Raw genomic sequence first — 24,680 nt, 5'->3', positions numbered from 1 at the left:
TGGGGTGGGAATGGAGATTTTGCAATATCCTCACCCAGGAGTGGGGAAGGAATGGGGATTTTGCAGTATCCTTCCCCTCCCATGCAATGCCACACCCACCAAGCCACACCCACAGAACCGGTAGTAAAAATTTTTGAAACCCACCACTGATCAGTATACCTGGCTAGCAATTCCTTGGAGATGGCTGGATTTGAAATCCTGCAAGCATCAGGATTTCGGAGTCAATAGCCTGAAATAATTACTTTCAAACTTTTACTGAGACTATTGCCCTATACATTGTAAGCCGCCCTGAGTCTTCGGAGAAGGGCGGGGTATAAATGTAAACAAAAAAAAACAAAAAAAAACACTTGTGATTCCATAATTTGGTGATTCTCTGAATCAGCCCTTTTAGGTTTTCAAGTCACATTCCAAGTCTTCAAGTCACTGAGATGGATTGTGATGTTGAGTTGGATTATCCCAGGTATGTGCCTTGGAATCAGGCCATCATACAGGTGTGTGCAGAAATGTTTCATCTCCTCTTCGCTAAATTAGGAATTCAAAGAATTGCCATTGCTATTAGTGGATTTTTAAAAAAATCAAATTCTCCCTCCTAGCTGGGGCTGACTGCAAGGAGTTAAATTGGATAAAATTATCCAACTTACTTGAAACTCTTGGAAACTTCTCCTTGGAACTAACCAAGGAGAGAAGCAACCTGGAATTAAGGAGAAACTTCCTAACAGTGAGGAGAATGAACCACTGGAACAGCTTGCCTCCAGAAATAGTGGGTGCTTAGTCACTAGAGGTTTTTAAGAAGAGACTGGACAGCTAGCTACTTGACTGAAATGGTACAGGGTATCCTGCTGGAGCAGGGGGCTGGACTAGAAGACCTCTAAGGTCCCTTCCAGTTCTGTTCTGAATTGGAAAAAAAAATAGCTTAGTCAAGATAGGGCATGCGGTTCCTCAATCATTTCTGCTTGTTTTTAAAATAGAAAGAATAGTAAATATAGAATATCCTTCCCCTGGAGTGGGGAGGGAATGGAGATTTTGCAGTATCCTTCTCCTGCCACGCCCAGCAAGCTATGCCCACCAAGCCAGGCCATGCCACGTCCAACAAGCCCACAGAACGGGTGGTAAAAAAATTTGAATCCCACCACTTATTTTGTCATGTCCTTCTCACACCCATCCCACCAGCGTTTTGGGATCTCTGACCTTAGAGCTGCTCTTGGATGAAGGTCATTTCATGGGGACAAGACAAAAACAAAACAAAACACTAGATGACTGGGTCATGTTTGTGATGCGGTAGGATCATTGCACCATTTTGTGAAGATACGTCGAGTTTGAAATGTCCCGTCTGAGGGAAACAGAATGGGAAAAACAAAAACAAAGCAACCATTTCTGTCTTTCTAAAACCCTTTATTTATGTTGGCCTTATTTGGTTAAGCGCTTTGATGAGCAAAAATCTCTGAGCCGCCTTTTTTTTTTTACACAACACCAGTCAAAAGTCAACGGAGGATGAGCAAAGAGAATGGCGCAATCAAGGCACGTCAGAAATACGAGGCTTTCATTCAATCATGGAGAAGAACTCAGGCAAACTTTTTGGGGCCTGCCCCCGTTGGACTACAACTTCCATATTTGCCAAGCATGGAGAACATCATAATGCTTGTCACTGTTTAGAGAGCTGGAATGTCCAATTTTGGCAATTTTAAGACTTGCAGACTTCAAATCCCAGAATTAGCTGGCTGGGGAATTCTGGGATTTGAAGTCTGCAAGCCTTAAATTTGCCAAGATTGGACAACGTTGGTTTAGAATCGAGCTACACCTTCTGCTTTGTGTCCCAAAGGTGCTATTTTCCAAAGCTACTCATCCCTAGCTGAACTGAACGGAAGAAGCTTCTTGGATGAGAAGCGAAATGTTTTCAAGGGGGGGGGGGAAACAAGGAAGTCCAGTTGCCTTTTTAAAAAGTACCTTTGGGACAACCACGACCTGAACGACTGAGAATCTCCATAGCCCTTCTGCTATGTGGCTATTTATTAACAGTATTGATGATGTGCTATCGAATTAGTGTGGATTCTTAGTAACCGCACAGGTGGGTCTCCAGAAGGATCCATCTCCAACCCGATCCTTCAGATCTTCCAATCACAGCTGTAAACAAGTCCATCCACTTTGCAATTGATCGTCCTCTCTTCCCGTTTCCTTCCATCTTTCCCAGCATTATGGACTTCAAAAGAGAGCCAGACCTTTGCATGATGGGTCCAAAGCAGTGGTAGGTTTCTACTGGTTCGCCCTGGTTCAGATGAACTGGTAGCGGCGGAGCCTCCGCCCACCCACCCGCAGAAGCGCCCCACGCGTGAAGCAAGCGCACGTGAGCATGTGCTCACAATTCCAAACCGGTAGTGAAGGTAAGTGAAACCAACTACAAGTCCAAAGTAAATCATTTGAGCCTGACCACTTGAGTGAGAATTCTAGACTGATATGTTCCATGATGCACTGGTTTGTTTCCATGGGATTCTCAAGAGTTGTCTCCAACACCGAATTTCAAAAAGTAGAAAAAGTAGCAGGGTTTCATCTGAAGTCTTCTCAGTGCCAGCTGATCTATAAGAAGACTTGCCTTTATGGTCCGTAGGTTTGTGAAAAATTGTGTTGACATCAGATTTGAATCATCCATTTGGGAAAAAATTGAATCGATTTGGAAAACGCCGCTATTTTCATTATCCAAAGTGAAACATCTAAATAGCAATAGCACTTAGACTTATATACCGCTTTACAGTGCTTTAATCTCTAAGTGGTTTTACAGAGTCAGCCCATGGCCCCCAACAATCTGGGTCCTCATTTTACCCACCTTGGAGGGAGGGAAGGCAGAGTCAACCTTGAGCCTGGTGAGATTCGAACTTGACCAAATTGCAGTCAGCCAGCAGTCAGCAGAAGTAGCCTGCAGTACTGCACTCTAACCACTGCGCCACCGTGGCTCATAGATGGGTTTATTTGGTAAGGGTAAAAAAGCTGTTTCAGTGCCTATGCAGAAATGTGCATTGCATGTGCAGAAGAATCTCTGCATGGATGACGTTACTTAGTTCGGTAATGAAACCTCTGCAAGAAAACAAGCAAGCTCAGTGAACATCCAGGTTCCCACCGAAACATCTGAAATTGAATTAATCCAGAGTCAAGATTCCAATTCTCTAATCCCTTTGAATCAAATCTAACTGAATATATGCTCAACTCTACACAGCACTTAAGGCTTATGAAGCAATACCGTTCCTTACAGCAGGGGGCAAAATACCATTCCTTTATACATTTTTTATACGATACATTCTCTCCTGCACGTATATAAAAAGGCACACATTCTCTCGTACAAAACAGAAGTTTGCCAAATTTTAATCTAGCTCCTCATTTGCAAATTTCATCCTTCCTCTTTTGTAAACTTTGTGGATGCGCGAACCACCAAGTTCCCATGTTCTTCTTCTTCTTTTTTTTTTTGAAGCGGGTTGGGATAAAATCCAGACACCTGGCTCACCCTTCCAGTGAACGCAAACTAAGTAAGGGCAGCTAACAAAAAAGCGAGGGAGAAAAGCCCCAAATTTGTGGTAAGGCCGAGAGCTCCACTATTGGCTTGCTCTTTTTCTGCTATGTTGTGTTCTGGACTTTTAGGATCGCTGAATAACGGGGCGCTAGCGTTCCTCGTAGCTTCTTCTGCCGCTTCTCCAGACGAGGTCATCAGGTTCACTCTATGTGGGTTTTCACACCCTGGCTGGCTGCACGGAGTCTTGGTTTTGGGACGGGAGGTACTAAGTGCCACTGCAAGGCCCATCCCGGGATTGTGGATGGAGTTGGACACATTGATGTTTGCTGCTCCAGAAACATTTGCTTCGGGCTCATCTTCTACGATGAAAGAGCCGTTATCTAGAGAGGCAATCGGAAGCCTAGGAAGAACATTGCTGGCCAAGCCATCTGAAGTTGCATTACGACTGGCAGGAGTTGATACAGGAATCCTATTATCAACAATGAAGTTTTCAACTCCAGGTGTGCCATGGCCACCCTCCACGTTGGTGCTTCCTGAGGTATTGGTGGCAGGAGCATGTGGAGGTCCATGTTCTTCTATGGCTAAAACGGAAACATTATGTATGTTTTCAGTGGATGAGGAATAGGATTCCGATTCCTGGTTGCTTCCTTCTCTGAGAAAGTTACCAGTGTTGGGAGTGTCTTCAGCAGAGCTGGAGGTGTTTACTGGGGTCCCGCTCCCGTGAGAAGTAGATGCAGGGTGGCTGGAAGGAGAACCTCCATGATCTTTCTCATTGGTGGCTATGAAGTGTCCCCCAGCGGCGAGGCACTTCTCTTCCGACTCACATTTATCGCTCGCTACGTCCTTATCATTGCTAGAATCTGACAAAACCTCTTTGGAGGTACTCGCCTCGAAGGGGGAGGAAGTGGTAGGAGCGGTAGTCCTGTTTCTCTTGGAAACGATGAAAGGTATCAGTAGAGCCACACCACCGTGGTTACCAGAAGATGTTGCATTGCTTCTCCCCAGGTTTGGTGTAGACGAGGAACTGCCTGAAGAACCACGTTCCGTGTGTGAATCACCTGCAGAAGAAGAAGTTTCTCTGCTTTCAGAAGAATTTCCAGAAAGAGTCTCCTCATATGGTTTTCCACCTACAAAGGTGTGGTCATGATGGGATGAAGGTCGGGCATTGCTCTCATTGACCAAGTTCTCACTCGCTTTCTTTTCATCAATCACGTAGACGGTCTCCTTATCAGTGTGGTTTCCAGGAGATGGGACCTCACCGCGAGGTGAGTCTACCACCACCATGTTACCATCTTCCACCTCATCTGAATAGAAGCAATCAGACGTGGGTATGGGCTCAGGGGGCTTGGGGTCGAAGGTGACACATCCTACATCCTCAATGTTTTCGGGGCTGTCAGCAGGGACTCGAGATTCCATGATCACACCATCTACAATGCGGTTGTTGCAGAGATTCCCTTGGCAACAGATGATGTCAGCGTCGTCCAGCTCCTGCACCAATTCCAAGAGAGAGCTCTGGCACATGGCAGGGGAAGCACAGCCTTTGAAAGTCACCAAGGTCTCCTCTTTCCCAGCTGCAAGGAGAGAAAAGGAGAAAAGGAGAGTAACCAACAATATCAACCCAAGAGTTGATTAGATCTGGAAGAGATTGAATAAGCCCCCTTCCCCAGGAGATAGGATGTGTCTCCATTCCAGACTAAGTTCTAGTCCAGGGGTCTCCAAACTTGGCAATATTAAGACTTGTGGATTTCAACTCCCAGAATTCCCCAGCCAGCATGGCTGGCTGAGGAATTCTGGGAGTTGAAGTCCACAGGTCTTAAAGGGACCAAGGTTGGAGACAGTTGCCGGTTGTCTAAATTCTAGTTCAGAGATTCCCAATCTTGGCAATATTAAGACTTGTGGACTTGTGGATGTCAACTCCCAGAATTCCCCAGCCAGCATGGCTGGCTGAGGAATTCTGGGAGTTGAAGTCCACAGGTCTTAAAGTTTTAAAGTCACCAGCTCTCTAAATTCTAGTACAGGAGTCTCCAAATGTGGTAACATTAAGACTTGTGGACTTCAGCTCCCAGAATTCCCCAGCCAGGAGTTAAAGTCCACAAGTCTTAAAAGTTGCCAAGTTTGGAGAGCCTTGTTCTAGTCCATCTTATGACCACCTAAACAGATGGAAGAGAAGGATATAGAAGGACTAGGGGTGAAGAGAAGAAGATAGAAGGACTAGTGGTGGCACGATAGCAGTATCCCCATATTTGAGGGGCTGCCACAAAGATTTAAAACTTTTAGAAAATTTAGAACTACGCCGCCTTCGGTATGACCTAAGCAGAGCTCATCAAATCATCTGCTACAATGTCCTACCTGTCAATGACTACTTCAGCTTTAACGACAACAATACACGAGCACACAATAGATACAAACTCAAGGTAAACTGCTCCAAACTCGATTGCAGAAAATATGACTTCAGCAACAGAGTGGTCAATGCCCGGAATGCACTACCAGACTCTGTGGTTTCAACCCCAAACCCCCCAAATTTTAACCTTAGACTGGCTACTGTTGACCTCACCCCATTCCCAAGAGGTCTGTAAAGGGCCTGCGTAAGAGCACCAGCGTGCCTACCGTCCCTGTCCTAATGTTCCTTTTAATTGTATTTATTTTATGTATTCAATTCATGCTTATATTATCTAATACTTGACAAATAAATAAATGAATGAATAAACAAACAAACAAACAAACAAAGAAGAACCTTTGTGATTCCCTATTCTACTGTTGCTCTTTAAGCAAGGCAAAAGAGGGAGTACAAAAATTGTGGTTAGACTTGTCTCTCAGTCCCCAGTAATTCTGCGGGTAAATTGTCTTGAGTCTTAACTACAAGGGAGGCAATAGGTCCTGTCCCACCAACTGCTAGTTATAGAAGCAGTGGGAATTTCTCCCAGGCTGTGCTGCCTTCTGAAGCCAGCAGTGAGCAGATTCCCAGACTGAAACTGTCACTTTGAGTTCGGGTTTTGAGTCTTCTCTTTTGCACAACATGCTGGACTCAGTTTAGCTGGGCTTTTGGCCAAGATATAGAAGAGGAACTACTTTCATCACTTTGATTGATGACCTCTTCTGGGAACTGGGTGGGGGTGGAAAGTGTATGGTTTTTCTCATTCTCCTGGGCCTCTTGGTAATTTTGGATGCCATCAACCATTAGCTCCTTCAGCACAGTCGGATAGAAGCATTAGATCAGCGGTTCTCAACCTGTGGGTCGCGACCCCGTTGGGGGTCGAATGACGATTTGCCAGGGGTCGCCTAAGACCATCGGAAATATAGGAAGTATACTTGGGAGTCAAAGAATCGCGCTCCAATGGTTGACTCCACAAGCCAGCTGCAGGCTCTTCAAATCACGAGCCGAATTTGGCTTCAGGCGCGAAGAATTAAAAGAGAGAGACATCTTGCTCTGATGTCTCCCTCTCAAGCCAGCTGTAATCACTCCCAATCGCTAGCCTAATCTGGCTTCAGGCGCAATAAACTTAATAGGGGAGGAGTCTCCGCTTTAATGCCTCCGTCCTCAAGGCAATCGCAAGCAGTTCAGATTGCTAGTCAATACGGCTTCAGGCGCGATAAATTCAAAACAAAAATAATTTTACGGTTGGGGTCGCCACATCGTGGGGAATTGTATTAAAGGGGTCGCCACATCGTGGGGAATTGTATTAAAGGGGTCGCAGCACTATAAAGGTTGAGAACCACTGCATTAGATCCTTAAGCACAGTTGGTGCTTAATTGCAGTAGTGAACATGAACAGGGCATGTTGAATCAGGCATTCTTGGTTTCAGTTTGGACAAAACATGTTATATGAGCCAAGATGCTATATTAGTCCATATTTAGCAGATTATATAAACCAGGCCATTTTAAGACTTGTGGCAACTTGGCAACTTTAAGACTTGTGGACTTCAATTACCACAATTCTCCAACTAGCCATGCTGGCTGGGGAATTGTGGGAGTTGAAGTTCACAAGTCTTAAAGTTGCTGACTGGGGAATTCTGGGCACTGAAGTCCACAAATCTTAAACTTGCTGACTGGGAAATTCTGGGCACTGAAGTCCACAAATCTTAAAATGGCTGGCTGGGGAGTTCTGGGAGTTGAAGTCCACAAATCTTAAACTTGCTGGCTGGGGAATTGTGGGAGTTGAAGTCCACAAGTCTTAAAGTTGCTGACTGGGGAATTCTGGGTGTTGCAGTCCACAAATCTTAAAATGGCTGGCTGGGGAATTCTGGGAGCTGAAATCCACAAATCTTAAAGTTGCTGACTGGGGAATTCTGGGTGTTGCAGTCCACAAATCTTAAAATGGCTGGCTGGGGAATTCTGGGAGCTGAAGTCCACAAATCTTAAAGTTGCTGACAGGGGAATTCTGGGAGTTGAAGTCCACAAGTCTAAAAGTGGCTGGTTGAGAAATTCTGAGTGTTGAAGTCCACAAATCTTAAAGTTGCCAAGTTTGGAGACCCCTGATACAAGTCAAAGTGGAAAGTTCTGAGATCAAACACTCACCTTTACGGCTGTTGCCAATTCCTTCCAGGCACATGTTACGAACGCCAGTACACTTCACTTTGGAGATGGTCTTGTTGGAGCACGCACCACCGGAGCCCTGTCCATCCACACAGCTGTAGCACTCCAATCCGTTTGGTGCCTGGCTTTCCAGGTGCAAGTCTGAAGCAGGTGGAGATACAAAGTAGGAAACATCTATGAACATTTGTCCGTCATGATGAGGGCACTGAAAAATCTGTTAAATCTCTGAAACGACCCAGTGGGTCACAGGTATCTAGCAAACAAACAAACTCAATGCATCCTGAAGCGACTCTCAGATTTTGAAATGATGCAGTCCTATATATACAAGGTGCAATTAAGGGGGAGCAGAGGTGGGTTTCAGCAGATTCTGACCAGTTCTGGAGAACCGGTAGCGGAAAGTTTGAGTAGTTCAGAGAACTGGGAGTAAAAATTATGACTGGCCCCACCCCCATCTATTCTCTGCCTCCCAAGTCCCAGATGATCAAGAGGAAATGGGGATTGTGCAGTATCCTTCCCCTGGAGTGGGGTGGGAATGGGGATTGTGCAGTATCCTTCCCCTGGAGTGGGGTGGGAATGGGGATTGTGCAGTATCCTTCCCCTGGAGTAGGGTGGGAATGGGGATTGTGCAGTATCCTTCCCCTGGAGTGGGGTGGGAATGGAGATTTTACTTTATCCTTCCCCTGCCACACCTACCAAGCCACACCCACCAAGCCACACCCAGAGAACCGGTAGTAAAGTTTTTAACTCCCACCACTGAGGGGGACGATTACCTGGGGTGAAGGTATTGCAAAGCGGAGTATTGCAGCAGGTGGCATGGATGGTTCGGCTTCCTGAGTAAAAGCTCAAGTTGTCTTCACACCGGGGAAGATTGGTGCATCCTTTCAGCTTGAGATTGGCATACGGACCTATTCAGAAGGAGGTTTGATAGAGTGGGTCCATTATGTCCACAGCACTGAGTGTCACCCCTTTCTTGTCATCTTCCCCACAGAGACAGAGGACAGAGGACAACAGTTGAGTAAGGCATATCTCAGCACCGGGAGGTCCTAAGTGGATGGCCTTTCAGGCCAGCTTTATGAACGATTAGCCAGATCTCACAGCTTGGTCACCCTTTTATTTAATGTCCCCATTCTCTGGAGCAGAGGTCTCCAACCTTGGTCCCTTTAAGACTTGTGGACTTCAACTCCCAGAGTTCCTCAGCCAGCTTTGCTGACTGGGAGTTGAAGTTGAAGTCCACAAGTCTTAAAGGGACCAAGGTTGGAGACCCCTGCTCTGGAGAGAATGGAATGGAAATAGTTCTGGAGAACTTAGCAAAAGTTGCACATTCCTCGTCGATCCTAATTAAGGCGTCATCCAGGGATGGAGGTTGGGTGTTGGGGTGGTGGTGAAAGTTACCCACTGCAGCGGAATGTAGTCTGGATTTCCAAAAGGGAGAAGTTGCATTCCAGTCGGCAAAGTGACAGCAAAGCATGGAAAGTTTGGTTGGGAGAAAGAGCGTTAAGAGGGCTCCTTCCTAGCAATTCCCAGAGTACATCTATAATGATGCAAATAGTTGCTTTACTTTGGCAAGATTCTGTCGACAGGTGAGGAACAATAAAGGGAACTGCCAGACCCCAAGAACCAAGAAAGCCATCCCCATACACATACACATGTAAGCTGCATTCACAGCCAAATCTATGAGATGGTCTTTGGCTACAACAATGGTAAGAAATCTTTTTGTGGACCGACAGCACAATTCTTATGTCTGCTTCTTTGAATCTGGTTTCCATATGTTCCCTTCTCATCAGCTGTGTTCCTCTAAGGCAGGGGTATCAAACTCATGTGGTCACAGCATCGTCACATGACGTATCGGGACTTTTCCCCCCATTCGCTAAACTGGGCATGGGTATGGCCAACACATGATATATCCGATCCCCGGGCTGGGAGTTTGACAGCCCTGCTCTAAGGCATTTCACAGGTCAGTTACGAACTTAGAAGTATATCATGACTAATTTGAACCTTAGTTGATTTTTGGGGATCTTAGCATGTTGTCTCAATTCAGGTTTTTGGTTAGGTATGGTTTGGTACAATGTGCACACACGCTTCTCCAGAATTATTCAAATAATCAAATGAAGAACAGGGGTGCAATATTTCCATTCATCTTAATCCTGCCATTCACCCCCATCTCCAGTCAACCTACCTCTTTCTTTCTCTTTCCCAGATTTTTCCTCGGCTACTTACCCAAGTTTCCGGTGATGTCAAGATCCACACATTGGTCCTGATGCCCGACACAGCTGATCTGAGTGCGAGAAGATTCAGGACACCAGGCTCCCTGGGAGGCACAGGTATGGCAGCGCATGTGATTGGTTGGGGCAGGATGAGAGACTGGGGAGAGATGCACAAAAGGGTAGAAATCAGGGATGAAATGCTACCAGTTTGCACCGGTTCGGGTGAACCAGTAGTAATAAAAGCTACCGGTTCAGGTGAATCAATAGTAAAAAAAATGCTACTGGTTTGTCCAAATTGGTATTTTTGATGATCAGCTGTGCCGCGCCATTTATATTCACTAGAAAGCAGGAAATCCTGCTTTCTAGCGAATCTAAATAATGTGGTACAGCTGTTCCCCCTCTGCTGTTCTACTTATCTTCTTAAGCTTCCTTTTTTCCGCGCTGCGCAGTAGCAGCTGCAGTGCGCATGTGTCTGCAGCGAACTGGTGGCAGACCTTGGAGGATTTCACCACTGGTAGAAATTAACCTCCAATCTCTGTTCCAGCTGTTGTACAGTTGTGATTAAGTTAAAGATAGGTCTACGTGGTTTCTTGGTTAACTTATGTTCAAAAACAGCTTGCCAATATATTTTCTGGGATCTTTTTCAATTTTCCAGTCAAGCCTACAGTCCTGATATTTCTAGGTTAGGGGTGTCAAACTCACATTGTCATTGTCACGTGATGTATCGTGGCTTCCCCACCCCCTTTGCTAAACCGGGGGTGGGCGTGGCCAGAGTGTGACGCATCCGGCCCGCGGGCCATGAGTTTGACGCTCCTGTTCTAGGTGGTTTCCTTTCCAAGTGCAAATCAGACCCAACCTTGCTTAGTTTCTGTAGTGGAATGTGTGAATGATCTTGGGGAGACAAGGAGAAGAAATGCAGCTGAGGAAACAATCAGTTAAAAGACGGAGGAGCCCCCAGTGGCTTGATGGTCAGAGAAAGAAATAAGGAAGGACCTGCCCTTATAGATCAAGCAATTAAAAAGTCTGAAATACTTTCAGAAGCCAGGAACAAATTCTTCTTCCAACTCAGCTGCCCCAAGTCTTGCAACAATACTGTTTTCCATCCCCATTCAATTGTTTTAAAAAAAGGAAAAGGAAAGGAATGCTAATTACCTGGTTCTTGTTAATTTCATCTTTTTGCTTTCCCCCCCCTAGAAACTACTAAAGGGAACTGCAAAGCTAAGAAGTCGTCATTCCCCTTATAAGACCTGAAACGCAGAAGTTTGAAAAGACAAAGGGGAAGAGCTCCCTCTAATGGAGAAATGGAGCCACAGCCTCTTAAAAACAAAAATCCTCGCTTAGCAACGAAGTAAAAGTGCAGGTGAGTCAGTTCTCTTTCTTCAGTTCTCTTTCTTCACTTGTGGGGAAACAGAGCTGGAACACCAATCTCTGAAGCTGATTCCAAGCTGGTAGAGAGTCTCCATGGAATACCAGCCCAGCCCAGCTCAACTCAAACTAATGTCTCATTTTCATACTTTCTATCCCTAAAGTCACAGTAGGGGAATAGAATTAGGTTTTTAGGTAAAAAAGAGCATAGAGCCCAGAGTTGCTTAGATGAGATGAGCAAACTGAGATAATACTAAAAATACCAACAATTCACATTTGCCTATCAAAGGTCCTCGGGAAGGACTTGATATGATAAAAATGACAGGTAAAGGTAAAGGTTCCCCTCGCACATATGTGGTAGTCGTTCCCGACTCTAGGCAGCGGTGCTCATCTCTATTTCAAAGCCAAAGAGCCAGCGCTGTCCGAAGACATCTCCCTGATGATGTGGCCGGCATGACTCAACGCCAAAGGCGCACGGAACGCTGTTACCTTCCTACCAAAGGCGGTCCCTATTTTTCTTCTTGCATTTTTACGTGCTTTCGAAACTGCTAGGTTGGCAGAAGCTGGGACAAGTAACAAGAGCTCACCCCGTTACGCGGCATCAGGGATTTGAACCGCTGAACTGCCGACCTTTCGATCGACAAGCTCAGCGTCATAGTCAATGAGCCACTGCGTCCCTTACCAAAAATGACAAATCCAGTCTAAATATCTGGCCAACTGTGTGCAACGAACTAATAAGAATAAATGCTGTACAAAAGGAAAGCTGGACGAGCAGATACCAAATATCCCACATACCATACTTTCATAGGCATCTTTTAGAGGGGAGGAGGGGACAAATAAGTGCCTTGCAACATCACTCTGCAAACTATCTGACTTACATACTTGAGACGCAAGTGAAAAAGCTGGAGATTTGGATTGTAACATCACCACACAGGTTGTTGTTTTTTTTCCTCAGTGGGGTTTATACCAGATCCCTGGGCAGCCTTTCCCAACTCAATGCTCTTTTGTGCCTGAACGTCAATCCCCAGAACTCCCAGGCAGCTCACTGAAAATTTGGGAAGTTGTATTTTAGTCCAAAACATCAGTTTGATCTAGTGGTAAAAGCACCAGGCTAGAAATCAAGAGACTGGGAGCTCTAGTCCTGCCTTAGAAAACAGGCTGGGTGACTTTTGGGCCAATCGCCAGGATGATGAGTTCTAGTTCTGCCTTAGGCATGAAAGCTGGTTGGGTGACTTTGAGCCAATCACAAGGAGACTGTGAATTCTAGTCCCACCTTAGACATGAAAGCCGACTGGGTGACTTTGGGCCAATCACCAGGAGGCAGTGAGTTCTAGTCCCACCTTTGGCATGAGAGCTGACTGGGTGACTTTGGGCCAATTACCAGGAGGTGGTGAGTTCTAGTTTCACCTTAAGCATGAGAGGCGACTGGGTGACTTTGGGCCAATTACCAGGAGGTGGTGAGTTCTAGTTCCACCTTAAGCATGAGAGGCGACTGGGTGACTTTAAGCCAATTACCAGGAGGTGGTGAGTTCTAGTTCCACCTTAAGCATGAGAGGCGACTGGGTGACTTTAAGCCAATTACCAGGAGGTGGTGAATTCTAGTTCCACCTTAAGCATGAGAACCGACTGGGTGACTTTGGGCCAATTACCAGGAGGTGGTGAGTTCTAGTACCACTTTAGGTAGGAAAGCCAACTGGGTGGCTTTAACCCAGTCCCTCTCTCTTATCTCAACCTACCTCAAGGGTTGTTGTTGTTGTGGGGAAAATAGGAGAAGGAAGGAGTATTAGATATATTCTTTGTCGAGTTATTTATAAAAGTAATAAAGTGGGCCATAAATAAAAATGAGTGAATAAATAAGTAAGAAACATTTCTGAAGTCACATTAGCTTCTATAATCCCCCCTCCACCTGGGAATGTTGCCTCTTTCAGAAGAGCCACATTTTCTACAATGTGTATTTCTTATTTCAGGGATAGGACCCTTCCCTGCCCCCAGTTCGAAGGGCTCCCCCACTTCAGGACTCACCGAAGTAGGTCTTGTTGTTACAGCCATCCTCCGCACAAAAGTTTTCTTGGTACGAGAGAGTCACAAGATGCGAAGTCATGGAAAAAGATTCAAATGGATAGCTCTGTCGAGCGCAGCCTTTCCTCACGGTCTGGAATTCCAGAAAAGCTGAGGAAAAAGTAGGAGACGGAAATATTATTTTAGGCCGGACAATCCACGACACGGTCCGGGTGGACAAAATTTGGAAGAGTGGAGGAGATATTCTCTAGATATACTGGGGTTTTTTTTTTTCAGTACTTCCTTCTGCTTCCCCACAATGTGAATGGGATTAGTTGGTTTTCCTTGTTTTATTTTGACAAATAGAAATCTTTTTTTTTTTTTAATCTCTTCCTGTATTTGGCTTTGGAAAACTGAATATCCTTTCCTGTGAGGCAGAGGTCTCCAAACTTGAAGACTTGTGGACTTCAACTCCCAGAATTCCCCAGCCAGCTGGGAGTTGAAGTCTACAAGTCTTCAAGTTGCCAATGTCAGGGTTCCAACGGATTCCCTAATTAAATCATGAGCCTTGAGCCAAGCTTCCGAAGAAATCCAGTCATTTATTAGGAGCTTCATGTTGGCACGTTCCCAAGTGAAGCCAGCTCTGACCCTACATAATTTACACACCTCTTATGATCCTTCCCCCCCACCTCCCTCTGGGTGTGTCATCAATCACATTCGACAACGGAGCAATTTTGAGGGTTGTAGAGGTCAACTCCCCTTCGAATACTGTAGGTATCCCTGGGATACAGCCTAGAGGGAGATAAGCGTGGAATGTGCATCTGTTTTTTGGCTGCTGTGCAGTTTTGACAGTTTCCCATCCCCCCTGGCCTACGGCAACTCAAGAGCAGGCCCGGGATGCTTTGCGAGTTGACAGCCAGGTTTGGAGTTCCGTACTGTAATAGAATGTGAGAAAGACCTTGGGAGACAGGCAAAGAAATGCTGTCAGATAAGAGACAGCATAGCCCACAACTGGACAGTGGGTGGGGCAAGAGGCTCACAGAAGACCCTCCCTAATTCTAGGGCTGTAAAGGAAGCCGTGGGTGGAGGATTGTACTTTCAGACTTGACAGATTCTGCCAAGATAACTTTACAATAAAGTAGAACTAGCTCATCAGGTTGCAATTCCTGTCTGGTATACCCTGGAATGCCAATATCAATCTTGCCAGTCTGAAAATATAATTTACCCCATGTACTGCTCAAGAAACTAGGGAGGGTTTCTTCTGAGCCACTATACAGCTGCAAGGCTATGCTGTCTTTTATCTAACCGTTCTCTTCCCTTTTCCTTGCCCAGTCTCTCAAGGTCTTTCCCACATACTATTAGACTTCCCTTGTTTCTACGCTTCCTCTGTCCACGCTCCAGGAAATCCAAAGAGCAGGGATGGCTGTACTATCGTTAGTGCTCAGGGATTTCTCAGATCATAAATACGTTGCTACAGCTTCCCAAACCGCAAACAGCAGACTACAACTGGAATACTGCATCCAGTTTTGGTCGCCCCATTATGAAAAAGATGCTGAGACTTTGGAAAGAGTGCAGAGAAGAGCAACAAAGATGATCAGGGGCCTGGAGACTAAAAATATGAAGAAAGGTTGAGGGAATTGGGTATGTCTAGTTTAATGAAATGAAGGATTAGGGTTAGGGTTAGGGTTAGCAGTGACATGACATGACTTGATAGCAGTGTTCCACACTGAGATAGCAGTATCTCAGGGGCTGTCACAAGGAAGAGGAAGTCAACCTGTTCTCCAAGGCAAGACAGGAAGCAATGGATGGAAACTAATCCAGGAGAGAAGCAACCTAAAACTAAGGAGAAACTTCCTAACAGTGAAGGCAATCTAACAGCGGAACAGTTTGCCTTCCGAAATTGTGGATGCTCCATCACTGGAGGTTTCTAAGAAGAAATTGGACAACCATTTGTGTGAAATGGTGGAGGGTTTCCTGCTTGAGCAGGGGATTGGACTAGAAGACCTCCAAGGTCCCTTCCAACTCTGTTATTCTGTATTCTGCACCACTGACTGCAGCATTTGCAAACAATGGATCCCACTAAAGTGACTTTTCCAACGTTGCTGCCCGTTGTTTCTCTCTGTTCAAATCACCTATGCTCTGACTTCCTTGCAGAAGACAAGACAATTGTTGTACGAAGAGGGGCACCTGCTGGTCAGGTCAAGAAGGTAGCCGTAACAGTATGACCGAAGCTCTGCCTGTTTTGAAAAGTGAGCGGAGCTTCGATCGTACCATCATGGCAGTGGCGAAATCCAAATTTCTTTTACTACCGGTTCTGTGGGCGTGGCTTGGTGGGCGTGGTGTGGCTTGGTGGGCGTGGCAGGGGAAGGGTACTGCAAAATCTCCATTCCCACCCAACTCCAGGGGAAGGATATTGCAAAATCTCCATCCCCTCCCCAATCTGGGGCTAGCCAGAGGTGATATTTGCCGGTTCTCCAAACTACTCAAAATTTCCACCACCGGTTCTCTGAATTGCTCAAAATTTCCACTACCAGTTCTCCAGAACCTGTCAGAACCTGCTGGATTTTACCCCTGCATCATGGCCATCTTGATTTTTGGGACCACACACTTTAAGCAATGCTTGTGACTAATGGCACTTACAGACATGTGCTTTTCGGACTGATGTTCTGCAGCTGGCTGAGGAATCTTCGCAGGCCACCTTCTCTCCAACACAACTGTATTCTCCATGGCATGTGTTACACTGCAGGCAAAACACTGGGGGAAAAAAGGAGAAAAATTAGTTACGGCACCTTTAAGACTGTAGTACTTTCTTCCCTTAAGACCTGTGGACTTCAGCTCCCAGAATTCCCCAGCCAACTGAGGAATTCTGGGAGTTAAACAGTGGTGGGTTTCAAAAATTTTTACTACCGGTTCTGTGGGCGTGGCTTGGTGGACGTGGCAGGGGAAGGATATTATAAAATCTCCATTCCCACCCCAATCCAGGGGAAGGATACTGTAAAATCTCCACTCCCTCCCTACTCCAGGGGAAGGATACTGCAAAATCCTCATTTCCTCCCAATCAGCTGGGACTTGGGAGGCAGAGAATAGATGGGGGTGGGGCCAGTCAGAATTTTTACTACCGGTTCTCCGAACTACTCAAAATTTCCGCTACTGGTTCTCCAGAACTGGTCAGAACCTGCTAAAACCCACCTCTGGAGTTAAAGTCCACGTGTCTTGAGATTGCCAAAGCTGCCTTAAGGTTTTTATAGCCCATCCAACTGAGACAATATCGAAATCCTTAACTAAACACAGGCATCGAGGCAATTGAAGGGAAGGGAGGGTTAGAAGCCCCTGCTATGCATTTATTTAACGCTACAAAGAAAGAAATAACATGGATTGGATAAGAAAGAAAACAATAAATGCAGAGTATATTTAAAATGTTCCATATATTTTAAAATCAGTGCCCTGTGAACTTGTGAGTCGCTCGACAGTGAGATGGGTGGCACATATATTTAATAAATGATATTAAATATAAATACAATTTCTATGCCTAAAGGGATCAGTTTCGCATGCACGATATACCATGCAACAAAAGGAGTTTTGGAAAACCCAATTGCTATGAAAAGGATTTTTAACACCCAGTTTCAGGAGCCAGAAATGGGAAGCTGGGTTCATCTTTACTTTCGCCTTTTCAAAATCTCTTTCGTATTCATCGCCGTAGCTAATCATCCTGCCTCTGCGATTACGTGGCAGAGAACACTGAGGACTAGAGACTTCCTGTTGAGAGATTTTTAAATTTGAAGCCAACATTTTGAGAGAATTGTGGGGAGGCGGGGTATGTGGAACCAAGAAGAAAGTCTGGTTTTGTGCCTAATTATTCTCAATTCCATGAGCTCGGAAGAAAGTAAGTGATCTTTACGTGAAAATCTAAGGTGGCTGTTTGAAGGGTGGAGTTGTGTTGTGCTATTTATCTACTTTAGGCAAGTAGAAACATGCCTCCTCAGCTTCACTATTAGGCTATTATATTATTGCCAGTAAACCTATCCCTGTTCGGATAGATCAGGAAACATCCGAGACTGGATTGCATTTTGCAATAAACTATTGAGTTGTTTATTGAATAACTCATAATGTAAGTAACTTGCTAAGCCAGCAACCAGTTTCTGCAATCCTGGATTTATATAATGCATTATATAAATGACACAAGAACATACAAATGTATAAATATAAATATATAAATATAAAAATAAAAATATTTATAAAAAATAAAAATTTATAAAAATATAAATATAAAATATAAATAAATATAAATATAAATATAAATTTATATAAATAGACACAAGAACAGTTTTTTCCCGAAGGCCATCACTCTGCTAAACAAATAATTCCCTCAACACTGTCAAACTATTTACTAAATCTGCACTACTATTAATCTTCTCATAGTTCCCATCACCAATCTCTTTCCACTTATGACTGTATGAATGTAACTTTGTTGCTGGCAATCCTTATGATTTAGATTGCTATATTGACCATCAATTGTGTTGTAAATATTGTACCTTGATGAACGTATCTTTTCTTTTATGTACACTGAGAGCATATGCACCAAGACAAATTCCTTGTGTGTCCAATCACACTTGGCCAATAAAATTCTATTCTGTTCTGTTCTGTTCTGTTCTGTTCTGTTCTGTTCTGTTCTGTTCTATTCTATTCTATTCTATTCTATTCTATTCTATTCTATTCTATTCCTTTTATGTACACTGAGAGCCTATGCACCAAGACAAATTCCTTGTGTGTCCGATCACACTTGGCCAATAAAAAATTCTATTCTATTCTATTCTATTCTATTCTATTCTATTCTATTCTATTCTATTCTATTCTATTAATCCAACTAATAAAGCCAGATTACTGCAACAGGTGACTCTAATCTTTTTATTAAATGCAAGAGAAGGAGATGAGAAGAAAATACGAGGAAACCTCACTGAATTTGCCCAGTTCGCAAGCAAATAAAACACAGGAAAACGCAGCTGAATGGGCAACTCAGCCAATACAGATAGTCCTCGACTTACAACCACAACTGAGCCCAACATTTCCGTTGCTAAGCATGAGAGTTGTTAAGTGAGTTTTGCCCCATCTTACGTTCTTGCCACTGTTGTTAAGTGAGTCACCGCAGTTCTTAAGTCAGTAGCCCGGTTGTTAAGTGGATCTAGTTTTCCCCATTGACTTTGCTCGTCAGGAGATCGCAAAAGGGGATCACGTGACCCCAGGATGCAGTAACCATCATAAATGTGAATCAGTTGCCAAGAATCCCAATTTCGATCATGCCACCCTGGGGATGCGGCAAGAGTTGTAAGAATGAAAAAAAAACCGGTCGTTAAGTCACTTTCTTTTTTCCAGTCCCATTGTTGACTTTCAGTTCATCTTGACTTGGCTGCTTTCTATATTTGTTAGTTCCTGAGGCTGACCTGGATGTAACAGTTCCCATGTGCATTCCATTTTCCTATCAATTACTTTATTAAAAAAACAATTACTACCAACCTGCCTTCCATTGAGAACCTGAATACTGCACGAGTCAAAAAGAGGGCTGTGAAAATACTTAGATACCTCACATCCTGGACATAAACTGTTTCAACTCCTTCCCTGAAAACGACGCTATAGAGCACTGCACACCAGAACAACTAGACACAAGGACAGTTTTTTCCCGAACGCCATCACTCTGCTAAATAAATAATTCCCTCAACACTGTCAAACTACTTACTAAGTCTGCACTACTATTAATCTTCTCATCGTTCCCATCATCCATCTCCTTCCACTTATGACTGTATGACTGTAACTTGGTTGCTTTTATCCTTACAATTTATATTGACTTTCCTAATATGATTTGATTGTTTATTTGTAGCCTATGACTATCATTAAGTTTGGTACCTTATGATTCTTGACAAATGTATCTTGTCTTTTTATGTACACTGAGAACATATGCACCAAAGACAAATTCCTTTTGTGTCCAATCACACTTGGCCAATAAATAATTCTATTCTATTCTATTCTATTCTATTCTATTCTATTCTATTCTATTCTATTCTATTCTATTCTATTCTATTCTATTCTATTCTATCCAGCTGCCAGTATTGACAGCTAGCACGTAAATGCAAGAAAACACCTTTATAAGTAAAGCCCATATTGCTTGACATAGTGACATAGTGTAAGCCGTCCTGAGTCTTCGGAGAAGGGCGGGATATAAATTCAAATTAAATTAAATTAAAAAATTTCCATTATAAGTAAGGTGTGTTTTCTCACAAGTATGTCCCAGTATGAATTCAGTGGGCAATTGTCACAAGCTAGTGAACAGAGGTTGAAATCTGATATACACAAATAATCCCCGTTGCGCCTTGATGGCTGAACAGCCAGCAGTATATTCTATTATTTTGAGTAGCATCAGAATGTTTTCCTGTTTTTATTCCAGCTGCACTAAGTATTCTGAAACTCCACTGACTCTAGAAGCTATTTAATTTTTTTTAAAAAAAATGATCACTGGCTTTTGAAAAAATTAAATATTTTACATGTCGAGTTACTTACAGTATACATTACAACTACCCTGAACTAAAACACGTGGAAACTGTTTATAAAGGAATATAACTGTCTCTTCTCTCAATCACTTTCCAGATGACTTGTTCATTTTGCAACATAGATGGGAGGAAGCAGCTAAATTTATTTTTCACCTGTTAAAAGATAAAGATAGGCTTTCTTTAACTGCAGACTGGACACAGTGTGTGACCACTGTTAGATAGGACAAAGCTTAATATTCTTGTTAATATTAATAATATTAAAGGTAAAGGTAAAGGGTCCCCTCGCACATACATGCTAGTCGTTTCCAGCTCTAGGGGTGGTGCTCATCTCCATTTCAAAGCTGAAGAGCCAGCGCTGTCCAAAGACATCTCTGTGGTTATGTGGCCAGCGTGACTAAACGCCAAAGGTGCACCGAGCATTGTTTCCTTCCCACCAAAGGTGGGCCCTATTTTTCTACTTGCATTTTTTACTTGCTTTCGAACTGCTCAGTTGGCAGAAGCTGGGACAAGTCACGGGAGCTCACCCCGTTGCGCGGCACTAGGGATTCGAACCACTGAACTGCCGACCTTTCGATCGACAAGTTCAGCATCTTAGCCACTGGGCCACCGTGCCCCTATTGATAACATTATTATATAATAATATGTTTTCTTTCAAACCTGTCAAACGTGTTGCAGATATTCTTGCCTGATTATTACAGTTTGTACGTTCTCAATAATTGCCCTGTTATTGTAACTGGATTCAAGCAATGCATTGAGGTTTATCATGCTTCTTCCAAGTGGCCACAGGTCTTGGGTTGGCCACCATCAACGGGTGATGGAACAGTCCTAAGTGCTATGAATCATTATTAAGATGCAACGATCCGTCAAACCGGTTGATTTTTCTTTGCACAATAAACTCTTCTCAGGTTTTTGCAATCTACATTAGATGTCTGTGGAGATTCTCAGCCATCCAGATCATGGTCCAGTCTACAAGACAGTCCTTTCAACAGACCTAAGAAGGCTCCACACCCATTTGCACCACTCAGGTGACCCTGAGGACACAGATAAACCTCCAGGTGGCCTTAACAACTCACTAAAAGACTCCAAATGACCAGCTGTCTGCAAAGAGTGTAAATCCTTCCATTCCCCACCATCCAGTCAGAGCTGAAGAAGCTTGGATGAGAAGTGAAATGTCTTGAAAGGAAAACCAGGAAGTCCAGTTGCCTCTTGAAAAAGCACCTTTGGGATCTACATTAGGTATTTCAACTGAAATATTCTCCAACAGTAGACTTCAGCCTTCAATATTCCAGAGCCAACTCAGCTGTCACTGTGAATTAAAATCTACGTATAGAGGTTATTAAGAATGACCTATATCCGTGATGCCGAATCTATGGCATGCGTGCCACAGGTGGCACGTGGAGCTATATCCAGTAGTGGGATTTAGCCAGTTCGCACCACTTCGGGAGAACTGGTTGTTAACTTTCTGGGCAGTTTGGCAAACTGGTTGTTGGAATAAATCATTAGAGCAGAGAACCGGTTGTTAAATTACTTGAATCCCACCACTGGCTATATCGGTGGGCATGTGAGCATTGCCCTTGTTCAGCTCTGGTGCGCATGTGCATGCCAGCCAGCTGATTTTTGGGCCTTCTGGGCCCACTGGAAGTCAGGAAACAGGCTGTTTCCGGCCTCCAGAGGCCTCTGAGGGAGTGGGGAAGGCCATTTTTGCCCTCCCCAGGCTCCTAGAAAGCCTCTGGAGCTTGGGAAGAGCGAAAAACAGGCCTTCAGGTCTCACCAGAAGTTGGCAAATGGACCGTTTCCGATCTCTGGAGGGCCTCCAAGGGGGTGGGAAAGGCTATTTTCGCCCTCCCCAGGCTCCAAAAAAGCCTCTGGAGCTGGGGAGCGTGAAAAACGGGCCTACCCGGCCCACCATGCCATCGCGTGCCAAAAGCGGGGGCAGTGCAGGGGGGAGTCACATGCGCATGTGCGGGGGCAGGACGGGGTGCAGCACATTGAATTATGGGTGTGGGCATGCGCGTGCATGACACACCCCTCTGCTCCCCACACTTTTGGCACGCGATGGCATAAAGGTTAGCCATCACTGACCTATATCAATGTCTATAGAGATTCTCAGTCATCCAGATCAGGGGTCTCCAACCTTGGTGACTTTAAGCCTGGAGGACTTCGACTCCCAGAATACCCCAGCCAGCAAAGCAAAGCTGGCTGGGGAATTCTGGGAGTTGAAGTCCTCCAGGCTTAAAGTTGCCAGGATTGGAGACCCCAAAGGTGCTTTTCCATCATGCAATTGGACTTCGTTTTTTTCCTGGAAGACATTTCGCCTCAGCAGTTCCAAGAAAGCTCCACACCCGTTTGCACTATTCAGGTGTCTCTGTGGGCACAGATAAACCTCCAAGTGGCCTCAAGGACTCTCAGAAAGAGCGCTAACGACCAGAGGACTGCAAGGAATATCAATCCTTCCATCCTCCACCATTCAGACAGAACTGAAGATGCCTCTTGGATGAAAAGCGAAACGTCAAGGAAAAACACAGTTGCCTTTTGAAAAAGCACCTTGGGGACCTATATAAACAATCTTATGTTGCTTGAAGGTAAAGTCCCTTCTGAAGCAAGACCTTTACTTTGAATACTATGAATGTGTTAGAATGGTGTTTCTCAACCCTGACATCTTTAACGTGTGTGGATTTCAAGTTCCAGGGATTCCCAAGCTAGCATGCTGGCTGGGGAATTCTGGGAGTTGAAGTCCATGCATCTTAAAGGTGCTGAGACTGAGAAATGCTGCATTAGAAAGCAGAATGGATGGGAAAATTAGAGATGGCTAATAAAATTGTATTGCTAACTAGGTCATACAAAACGTTTGCCAGATCAGTTCTTGAATACAGCTCATCTGCCTGGAATCCACACTGTATATCGGACATTAACACAATTGAGCGGGTCCAGAGGTATTTCACGAGAAGAGTCCTCCACTCCTCTACTTACAACAGAATCCCTTATGCTCCCAATCTTGAAATTCTGGGCTTGGACAATCTGGAATTGTGCTGCCTGCGGTCCGATCTAAGCGTAGTACACAAAATTATCTGCTACAACATCTTCCCCATCAACGACTTCTTCAGCTTCAACCACAATAATACATAGGCAAACAATCGATACAAACTCAAAGTAAACTGCTCCAAACTCGATTGCAGAAAATATGCAACAGAGTGGTCAATACTTGGAATGCTCTACCCGACTCTGTTGTTATATCCCTCCCCCCATAGCTTCAATCTTAAACTGTTTACCGTGGACCTCACCCCATTCAGTGGTGGGATTCAAGTAATTTAACAATCGGTTCTCTTTCCTAATGATTTCTTCCAACAGCCAGTTTGCCAAACTGCTCAGAAAGTTAACAACCGGTTCTCCCGAAGTGGTGTGAACCGGCTGAATCCCACCACTGAGTGTGCCTACCGACCCTGTTCTACTGTTCCCATTTATCTGTACTTACTTCCCTTGTTTATGTTTATACCTATATCTGCTATCTTGTACATGTTTGACAAATGAAGAAATAAAATAAATAAATCAATACATTTCACTTCAGTGAAAACGCAACATGGATTCTAAGGCTCCTACAAACAGCATAGAACAGTTAAAACATAATCTAAGAAAGACCACGAGAGTTGTGATGAAGAGAAAGTTCTCCAGAAGAAAGCGGCGTCTCATTTCTTTTCTCCCCCTAAGGCACAAATAAAAAACAACAAAATGAAAGATTCTTCCATCAGGAAAAGAGCTACAGGACTTCCAAGGAAAGTAGAATTATTCTCATAATTTCAACAGAAGCAGAGTTCAGATTGGTCCTTGAATGCCAGCAAAAAGGAGTCCATCCAGGTACCCAGTCTTGTTTTACCTTGGCTGAGGATGGTGAGTAGCAGTACCATTAGCAGGTTCTTAGCCATCTTGAGATGCCTCTAACTTCCCCGCTTTGTACCCTGCTCCCTGGACGTAGCCAGCTGCTTGTCACTGCTTCTCATGAGCTTCTAAATTATCCCTGGCTGAACATTCCCTTCTATGTGGACCTGCCCAAAACCAAATACCTGTTTGGGTTTTCATTGGTCTTGGGCTAAGATCCTCCTCTGTGTCTCCACGAGTGGGAACGGGCAGTTTCACCTCTGACACGTGAGCAGCCATCCCAGTGGATGCTCTGGAAGAGAGACCCACCCAGTATCAGGATGAGTCAACAGCTGGAATTCGTCAGGAGCTCCTGAGAGCATCCCAAGGGACACAAGGGGAAGGTAAGCGCACCAGGAATCCAACCCAGCTGGTTGGGATGAGAGGGAGGAGGAGAAAGAGAGGGAAGGAGGGAGAGAACAACCAAGCAGGGAATGGGAGAACAAGAAAGAAGAGAAAGGAATGAGGAGTAAGGCTGGAAAGAACGCTTCACAGATAGTCCTTGAGTTATGAACACCGTTGAGATCAGGCGTTCCATTGCGAAGTGAGACTTATTAGACATTAGACTGCTAAAGGAAAGGAGAGGAAAGGAAAAATGCATTCCAGCACCGAGTCTCTTCATGGGAGCAAATG

General features: G+C 44.5%; 1 protein-coding gene across 1 annotated transcript; it reads right to left on the bottom strand.

Moving 5' to 3' along the window:
* Window positions 1-1,371: 1,371 nt before the first annotated feature.
* On the bottom strand, window positions 1,372-24,165 carry LOC131204846 (uncharacterized). Its single transcript, XM_058196467.1, has 7 exons — window positions 24,007-24,165; window positions 16,237-16,350; window positions 13,621-13,767; window positions 10,247-10,390; window positions 8,800-8,934; window positions 8,012-8,170; window positions 1,372-5,067 (listed from the first exon to the last, which is right to left on the bottom strand). The coding sequence occupies exons 1-7, from the start codon at window positions 24,053-24,055 to the stop codon at window positions 3,509-3,511; spliced, it is 2,307 nt and encodes a 768-aa protein (XP_058052450.1). The 5' UTR covers window positions 24,056-24,165; the 3' UTR covers window positions 1,372-3,508.
* Between the last annotated feature and the right edge of the window lie 515 nt (window positions 24,166-24,680).

The sequence above is a fragment of the Ahaetulla prasina genome, chromosome 10, assembly GCF_028640845.1.
Source record: "Ahaetulla prasina isolate Xishuangbanna chromosome 10, ASM2864084v1, whole genome shotgun sequence".
Classification (NCBI taxonomy): domain Eukaryota; kingdom Metazoa; phylum Chordata; class Lepidosauria; order Squamata; family Colubridae; genus Ahaetulla; species Ahaetulla prasina.
Note: the sequence above shows the minus strand (reverse complement) of the source record. Positions and strands in the feature narration are given on the sequence as shown.

What these genes read in the sequence shown, in the direction of transcription:
- LOC131204846 (XM_058196467.1), bottom strand. Translation starts at nt 24,055, where the DNA reads ATGGCTAAGAACCTGCTAATGGTACTGCTACTCACCATCCTCAGCCAA. An exon ending in AGTCCGAAAAGCACATGTCT is followed by an intron (nt 13,768 to 16,236) that starts GTAAGTGCCATT and finishes CTTTTTCCTCAG; the next exon opens with CTTTTCTGGAATTCCAGACC. An exon ending in AATTGGCAACAGCCGTAAAG is followed by an intron (nt 5,068 to 8,011) that starts GTGAGTGTTTGA and finishes CTCTCCTTGCAG; the next exon opens with CTGGGAAAGAGGAGACCTTG.